This window comes from Rhyacophila brunnea, unplaced genomic scaffold, assembly GCF_057557595.1.
Source record: "Rhyacophila brunnea isolate RB1 unplaced genomic scaffold, BYU_Rbru_1.0 scaffold_5, whole genome shotgun sequence".
In the NCBI taxonomy this organism is placed as follows: domain Eukaryota; kingdom Metazoa; phylum Arthropoda; class Insecta; order Trichoptera; family Rhyacophilidae; genus Rhyacophila; species Rhyacophila brunnea.
This window is the reverse complement of record NW_028233170.1, coordinates 12,243,964-12,253,415: the sequence shown is the minus strand read 5'-3', so window position 1 is coordinate 12,253,415 and position 9,452 is coordinate 12,243,964. Positions and strand designations below refer to the sequence as shown.

The 9,452-nt window shown below is 33.3% G+C and overlaps 1 protein-coding gene across 6 annotated transcripts; it reads right to left on the bottom strand.

Annotated features, from left to right (window-relative positions):
* Positions 1-719: 719 nt before the first annotated feature.
* Positions 720-9,171, bottom strand: LOC147066053 (uncharacterized). Of its 6 annotated transcripts, none has more exons than XM_085955475.1 (3): positions 9,056-9,171; positions 5,490-6,866; positions 720-2,154 (listed from the first exon to the last, which is right to left on the bottom strand). In XM_085955475.1, the coding sequence occupies exons 2-3, from the start codon at positions 6,708-6,710 to the stop codon at positions 1,960-1,962; spliced, it is 1,416 nt and encodes a 471-aa protein (XP_085811601.1). In that variant the 5' UTR covers positions 6,711-6,866; positions 9,056-9,171; the 3' UTR covers positions 720-1,959. The 6 variants fall into 6 exon arrangements, with proteins under 6 accessions (XP_085811601.1, XP_085811603.1, XP_085811604.1 ...); XM_085955477.1 differs by having other exon boundaries at positions 9,068-9,171; XM_085955478.1 differs by having other exon boundaries at positions 5,490-7,046; positions 9,090-9,171.
* Positions 9,172-9,452: the final 281 nt, after the last annotated feature.

Sequence of the window (9,452 nt, the reverse complement as noted above, 5' to 3'; positions counted from 1 at the left end):
AAACTATAATTGAAGTAGGGAGTAAAATGATATTGACGCGCGTGTTTGAACATGTACCGTTTAAAAAAAAAATCGGTTAAGTACATGTTCAAACACGCGCGTTAACATAATTTTACTCCCTACTTTAATTATAGTTTGTCAATTTATGGCTACGGCCGTATGTTGTAGCTAAACCACTAGGGAATGACAAAAGAAATGGCGTATTTCAAAAAAACACTACCTTATTCTTAGGTCAATAATTATTATAAAGCAATCATTATTCATAAGATGTTTATCACACTTGAATGGTCAAAGACATAAATTATAATAAATATCTTTAGAATTATCTTCAAATGTGTTGATCTTGCCGATTTTTTGAATAATAAAATGCCTAATTCTTGTCAACTTTGGGATCACAGAGATTATCAATATAATTTTTTATCGTGAATATTTTACAAAAATTATCTCGTAATAAATTATACTAATGGTTTCATAAATGCGTTTAAAAATTAAAAAATGTAAAAAATCTTAACACCACTGCACAGTTATGTACCGAAATATGACTATATTCTAAAACATTAGAGCAAGAGGTTTAAAAGAATACTATTTTATGTAACAAAAATACTTTATGCAGTCATCAAATGTTTAAAATAACTATAAAGGATAATAAGGCTTCAAAATTATTTAAATAGATTATCTACAACGTTTAATGAGTGTCCAGGATCATGGTTTGAAAATACAATAAAAACTCAATTTTGACCTTCGACGAGCATGTCCCCCCTTTTGTAGCAATATTTGCAGGGTGTGTGTACGTGGAATTTCAAACAAATGATTGAATGAAGTTGTATAGCGAGAAAAGGTCATTAAAAAATATGTACATAATATTATAGCTACTAATTTATTTATTTACATGCAGATGAATTTTGTATCGAACTGATCATTATGAATATGCATAAAATGTTGTATTATGAATATTCGAAACGAGGAAGGGAGGAAAAGGACCCAAATATCAAACTTTATTATAGTACTTATTATTATACTTTTTAATATAATTTATCTCGAATAAGGTCCGAGATCACTATGGCTTCTTTATAGTTTATTTTATAGCAGGGGAGGGCAAACTGCGGCCCGCGGGCCGCATGTAGCCCGCCGGGTATTTTTTTGCGGCCCCCGATCATTAATTGTACTTCTGATTACGAATACCTTTTTTATAATTCTTTAAAAAATATTGACAATAGATTAAAATTTGAAGAATTTGTTGTTTCGTAAATGTATTATCTCAGGACGTCTTCCTTGCGTCTCGTCTTACACTATGTAAGCACTATTTTCTACGTTGAACATCGTGACACATTTAAATACTTTTAACTCCGCGTTGCAAGGAAAAAAAATATATGCCCATGATATGGTAAAAAGTTTGAATGGATTTCAATTAAAACACAAGTTATTCCTTCGACAAATATCGAATAACAACATGGACTACTTTCCAACTTTGAAGTTGCTGAATATACCAGAATATAAATTTGAAGAGTATGGTAAAATTATTAAAGCTCTGAATGACGATTTTTCACAAAGATTTGGTGACTTCCGAAACATTGAGACAAGTTTAGCGATTCATTTTCAATAGATATTGATAGTATACCGACAGAGCTACAATTTGAGATTATTGATCTGCAGTGTGACACTGATTTAAGAGAATTGCATCGTCGTGAAGAAATCTTCAAATTTTACAATGCCCTTAATTCAGACAAATTCGACCAACTTAAAGATTATGCAAAAAAAAGTTCGTTATTTTTGGATCTACCTATATCTATATGTGAACAAACATTTTCGATCATGAACCTCAACAAAATTCTTTATTCTCAAAATAGTGTATATCTAAAAATGGTATTTTACTTGCGGCCCGCCGCTCATTTCGAATTCTTGAATTTGGCCCTCCATCCAAGAAGTTTGCCCCCCCCTGTTTTATAGTAAACAAAAATATCACACAACGAGATTCGCAGTTGGGTCTCTCTTCCCACTGAGGCATGCTGCGAATGGCCAACATTTACGCATAGCCACGAACTGCAGGTCACCATTTAATAACGCGATTACATCATCGAGGTAGTTCAATGCTTGGATCTCTCTGGCTAATTTTCTTGCGTCCACGAGAAGGTTTGTAACTCTTTCGTGATCCTCCTAGAAAAGAAAATAGATTTCTTAGAGTGATATATTTTAAATATTAAAATTAAAAATGTCTACAAAACAAATTATTAATATGTATTAGTTCACGGTTGATTTAATGATGGAATCTGAATTCCATTTTCGTTATTTACGTATCTACTGTTAGTTCTATAGTGAACATGGTAAATAACAAAGAGAAAAGTATTAACAATATTTAAATAAAAAGTAGGATAATAATACGCGTGGAAAGGTATATGCGAACGAAGTAGACACTTTATTAAAAACTTACAAAATAATGCCCACCTAACTTCACCACACTTAATTAGTTTAAAATATCAATATCCGAAGCGATTTGATTGAACACACTAGTCTCCGAATTGATATAACCGATGACAGAGAGTAATTTAGGTGTGCGAATTTCAAAAAAACTTAGGCGTAAAACCCACAAAATTTCAGAAGTGGCGCGTAAATCATTGAAAATACGACGTAATCAAATACGCCAGCGCACACTAGATTTGACGACGCATTGTGCCCGCCTGCCCCATGATTCATCGTTTTTTGGCTTCTCAGCGATACGAATTAACGAAAATACAACGTAGTCCATTCATTGAACACGGCAAGTAAAATCACGCTTCTGGAAGCGTCGTCGATAGACGGGCAAGAAGGCATTATTTAATAACAGTGAAGTCATTGTTTAGTTATTGCGTGACCGATATTTCGCTGGTAGAATGATGTCATCGTGAATATTAATTAAAAGCCCCGAGAAATTTAATAATATTTTTATTGCTTTGTTATGAGAGACGCTGATAATAATAATTATTTTGTGCTTCTTGAGCCCCTTATTACATAGGTGAAGGGTGATGCGCGGGTGGGAGGGGGCCTACTTCGTAGAGAGCGCACCGAGCGCCGCTTTGGTGGGCTTTATGCCTTAAAATCTGTACGGTTTTTATATTATAACTAAAAAAAATCAGGTGTCAGTATCAAAGATTAACATTATTGAATTGGCTTAGTTCTGCAACATAAATTATTACTGGGAAATTCGATTTATCCAATACTGAAATCTGTATTATTTGAACCGAGCATATTCTTATAGAAATTGTCATTTTTAGAGATACATAATTTTCAAAATCGTGTTACCTATTCTCCACACTTCTGTCTCTGTAAACCTTCCCGTCAATCTCTCACAAATTGCTAGTACTGCACTGTAAGGATCTGTCAAACTATTATGAGAGTATCATATCATTTGTTTGTTTTTACTACCCGATTCGTTTATTTGCATGTTAGTTTATTTTTCAAATTTAAAATTTTCGATTACGTATGTGGTTTCTCTCACCTTATCCTTTTAAAACATATTCTCCCATCCTGCTCTCTCTTACATGTACATGTTTTCTCTAATGTGTTATATATAATCTATATACATCAAGTCAAATGTTAACTAAATAATTTATTTTTATAGTATACCAAAAATAACTACGTAAATATATAATATACATGATATCTTTTATTATCATGGCAAAATAATTTATTTATTATTTCGAAATTGAAATTACAGCTTTGCCGATTTAGCCTGATCGGTCCGATTGCCATATACGACTATGCCTGACTGCAGTAGTATGTATGTAACAAATTTTAAGCCTCTGGATACACAAAAAATATGATAAATGCGACTTACATACTAGTATATTATAATATAATACACATCAATGGTTACAGTGAGGTTAATATAAGGTTAATAAAAAATAATAATAACAAAGATGTTGAAGAAAATAGGTAGCCAGGTTGATAAATACCCTTATTACGAAATCTATCACAATATAATATGTAGGTGTTTTGTTGTTATCGAGGGAAAACTAATTTTAATAATGGGTAGAAAGAACGTAAAGGTAATTTGTTAAGACATTTTATAAAGTAGCTCGATAGTAACTATTCAGATCATTTTACTGCGGTTAATGTAAAATGATACGAACGCCCTTGCTTTTCAAGGTGTGAATATGTTATATTATATTGTAAGTAATACAAGTTTTGTGTATCAAGTAATAAAACAATGAAGGAAAATTTTCAAATAATTTTCATATCATGTACATTGTTATTAACTTTGAAGCAAGCACACGAGTTTCAACATTTGTAGGAATGGTTTTATTTTGTTTCTTTTGTGTTCTTTTGTGAAGGAAAGTAAATTGAAGTAATTTTTTTTTTCTTCCAATGGTATTAAAGCTTTTGCTTCTTACTTTAACCATTCTATCATCTTCTGTATTCAGGAATCTCCAGCTATTAATGTATACCAATCCCATCGATTCAGCGGCGACGTGGTCTTCCTACATGGGTAGGTATCTGTATTTGGTGTTTGGCAGACATACGCAGAAGCTTAATAAATATTAAAACCTGGGCGACACATAACAGGAGGGGAGGGGTGAATTGGGGGCAGCATGGTGCGGACGATAAAAACGGATATTTACGGTCATTATAATTAGAACTACACAATCGAACGGTGGGATGAAGCACGGTAAATAGCAGGCAAATCATAGCGGAAGGCAGTGGCAATTGGCCGTTATTAATAAATTATTATATAACGGATATATATTTTTTTAATGAACCCGCAGCCCTATACTATTTTACTGTGTACGAGCCTGCCTGGGTAAATTATACATGTCTTGCTAGTAAATTAATTCAAAGAATGATGATAATAACGTCATCTATACAAATTATACTACTTAATAAAATTGTAGTGTATAATTCTGTTTAGTCCGTTATAACTAAAAAACTACTTGGTCAATATTGATGAAACTTACACAGCTTAGTTGCCACAATTTTAGTGGTAAAAATATTGTACAAAATATTGTATTGTGTAAATATTGTAAAGTGGTCATTTAGAAGCGTTGGCGTGCTGGGGTGAAGTGCGATTAAAGAGAGGTACACCTACATCCAAAAATTGTCGAAACATCTACTTGCAACAATTCACCTTAAATAAAGTGGTCCGATAGTAGCGGTGGAGTGGTTAGATTAGGTGCGGGTAAAAGATCCTGTCCCTTGATTGGACCAATGTCTATCTCATTGATTTGAAGAATCATCTTTATTATATCGTCATTGGCGTAAGCCTCAAATTTCAAATTGTTCAGGAAGTGAAAAAAACTGTGGGCATTGGATTTACTTATTATTAGAGGGTTACATGGCTGGAATATTTTTTGTTAAGTTACAAATGACTTAAAAATAGTTTTGAATTATTTTGATATGAAATATTTTTTTGGGATTTATGATACTTGGCCATCAAAATGTCACTTCATACATACCTATATTATTTCACGCAGACGAAGTAATGGGTTATCGCTAGTTATAAATAACATTCCACGCACCTGAAAATCTTCCTGAATTTCCATCAGCTGATCCCGCAGTTCTTTTGTTTCATCCAACATGTCCGCCAGTCTTTCAGCCATTTGCCTAGCGGACGCCACAAAAGTGGTTCCATTCTCAGACTCATCCTCAGAATCTTCTTCAATAGCCAGTGCCAGCTTGGCAAGCTTATCCCGATTAGCGTCTCTGTCAATCATATTCCTTTGAACGAAATTCCTTAGAATAGATTTCTTCGACTCGCTAGGTTTTTGCTTGAACGTTGGTCTACCGGAAAGCGATGAGACGGGTCGATGGAAGAACGCGTATTCAAAATCTGTCATTGTTCGAGGTGTATGACTCCTTAGACATATTCTATCATCAGCATTTTTTAATTCATCCGATAAACTCATGGGACCGGCTTTATTACCACGAACTGGCACAGACAGTTGTCTTGATAATCTTTTTCTTCGTTCTATTACTTGCTCACTGTCTATACTGGAAGATCTTCGAAGAACAGATTTATTATATATTGGTTCTGGCGTAACTAACTCTGATTCATCATCAAAATTTTCTGTGCACTCTGATTCTTCAGAACGCATTGAAAATGATGAAGGGCTTGGCGTAAATAGAGCACTGTTTAAAAAATACATTCTATCTTCCATACAGGATTTATTTGTTTGTCTTATTATTTCCATAGCCTTTCGACTGAATCCAATAGGCCTTATAATGTCTTCTAATTCTTCACTTCCAACAAATTGATGGTTGATTAATGAAAGTAGTTTTTCTCTCGGTAATGTTGAGTCGTAGAATGAATCGAATTTTGGAACAATTTTACCCTTTTTTGGGGTCGTGTGTATGTCACCGGAAGGAGAATATATCCTTATAGGAGCCGGTGCTGGGGCCAGTATTCGATAATTTTTATATTTTACATTTCCTTCAGGTGTTAATATTCTTTGAAAACAGCTTTCTATTGTAGCCATTTCTATATTATCCACAGTCTCATCTTCATTTATAATGATTATTGGATTCGAATTTTCATATAAATTTGTGTTTGATCTTGAACGAGAGTCACATGGTCTCAAATCATCCGATTCACTTTCTAGTCTTTCCAAATCATTAAGAGCAACTTTTTGTTTCAGTAGCAAATTATCATATGCTGGCGATTGGCACCAATTGTAGCAGTCCTCAGCACTTTCATCGACTGGTTCGGTGTTAGTTCTTCCGTCACTGGCACTCAAGAACATTTTAACGCTTGCTTAAATTTCAGAAGGTTCTGTACTGATGCAACGTCAAGACTTATTGAATATATCCGCTTAAATGCGAGTCAAGTTCATTACTGCATGAAAGGATAAACCGTGTGAAGCTATAGTTTACAGATTATCCAATCAATATTAACGGCCCTACAAGTAAACAAAAAACGACACGTTTCATAAATTTTTGACAACACTTATTCACTGCTGCATTTCGTTCGTACTTTATATATATTATAATATACATATGTATCAGTAACGAAATTTTGAGATAAGCGGTTATTAAACGTTTACCTTCTATTTAACCAAATATATAGTAGATTTTTTTATCTATATAATATAAACATGTAAAAGTGAAATAAAAAAAATATTTATAGACCTAGATAGGTACTTATTTTTATACAAACTTCGTAAGCTGTGTGAGACATTTATGGTACATAACAAACAAGAACATGATTCCACCCAATAATGGATCTTCTCCCTATTAATTAGCTGACAAATGCTAAATTAATGTTCTAAAGGAAACCATCGAAATAATATCATAATTACAGTATTTTCGATTTAACAAAAGAAAGACCCCATAAAACTTAGTTAATATATAGGTATACCTATCTCAAAATTACTATTTTTGCACATATCATAGATTGGTCTACTATCATAGAATTTATATGAGCTTTTTCAAAATATAGTACCTACAAGGTAATTGGTATTCATGGCGTGAATTGTTTTATTATTAAGTAATGAAATTAAAACATGAGAAACCTCTCGCAACTTTAAAAATTTGGATCAGTAATCGTACTTAAAATTGTATAAATATTAGTAATTATTGCTATACTCTGCCTGAAAGATAGATATAAATATTATAAAATAATCTCTGATTTTATCAGAAATTATCACATAGGGCATACATTATTTGAATCCCGACCAAAGATGTCCATATTATGTAAGATGGATTTATGAAGTAAACTGAAAAAGTAGAAATAAAAATGACTCAATGGTATTCATTAAAAAAATGACATACGATAATAATTATTATTGATGTGCCTATTGTATGCACAAATTTAACCTTCAGTCGTGAATCAGGCACAAATAATATTAGTCATTAATTGATTGGATAAGTATTAATTGTACTATTCCATTATAGTGTTTTTTGCGATCCGGATTTTCCCTTTCGGCATCTTTAGAAAATGCATACTGATCGCAGAATTTTAATTCAAATTCTTCGATATTTTAAATTTTGTTAGTCATTAATTATATAAGAAAACCCAAAGAAAAATTTTGAGGCATTGAGGCTGTCCAATAGTCGGTACTAATTATTAAACGGTAAATAATATTTGATGTGAATAAGATGTATAAAGTATATATTATATGCGTTAAGTTGGTAATTCTGTAAACAAATTAAACTTATCAATATTTATAAAGACAATATAATGTTTAATAAGTTTTGTAAGTCACAAAGACTACGATGGACGGGACATGTGGAGAGAATGCCTGAAGTTAGAGCGCCAAGGATCATGACGAAGTGGCTACCCCAACGGAAGAGACCCAGAGGCCGTCCAAGAAGGAGATGAGCTGACGCCGTAGAAGTGGTCTGGCTTCATATAGGAAGACCCGGTAACTGGAGAAGTGTGGCGAGAGACCGGAGTGAGTGGAGAGCGGTTGTGGAGGAGGCCAAATCCCACCCCGGGATGTAGCGCCGTGGAAGAAGAAGAAGAAGAAGATGACGTTTAATATAAATCAATAGGCTACGTAGGTGTTTTGAAAGTTTTCAGTTTCTGTCATATAGTAAGTAAGTTAAATATAAACAAAATCATTGCAAGGGATGTAAAATTACACTCCATCAATCACTGTCCTAACCCACGTTAATAAAGATTTTTTTTTAAATAAACTGTATCAATGTAAAACTTCTACTATTACTAAACTATTCAAAATAAAACTTTCGATAAAACCAAAATTTTCTGCTAGATACTCCTAAGTTTTTCTATTATTAATTACGTAGAAGTAGACAAGGGTTTTAGATGTGATAGAGATCTGTAAAAGCCTCAAATGGAGATGGGCTGGATACATAGCTCGAAGAAGAGATAATCGTTGGACAAATTTAGTCATCCGGTGGTATCCAAGAGGTACAAAACGTCCGCAAGGTAGACTTAGAGGCCGCTGGTTCGATGAAATAATAAAGTTCTGCGGAAGTACGTGGCAACGCAACGCACAGGACCGAGAGAAGTGGAAGCAGCTTGAAGAGACCGTCATCCAGCAGTGGATAGATTCAGGCTGATGATGAATTACGTAGTGCGAAATAACCACTTTAAAATACACTAAAATGAATCATAACACTCAACAATAAATGATACCACAGAAAACAATATTATTTACTTAATACTTTCAAAACAGACTTTAAAAATACACTGCAAAAAATAAAGACGTCCGACCAAGCAGGTGTTTTCAGACGCAATCTATTGATATTGCAATGTACACGATAATGATTGCAGTGCAGCTGGAATGTCAATTATTTTATTTGCAGTGAGACACATTTGTATGTCTTCTCTGTTTGTTAAAAACAACTGATATTTACGATTGCATTTGCGGAAAGAGACATATCATTCGACAAATTGGATTTGTGAAGAGGAATGTCATTGCAACTTGCAACTGTGGTTTGCGAAGATTTATAGTATATTCGTATACAACACAGAACATCATATTTTTGAGTTACACTGTTGTTAAGTATAATTATTTAAC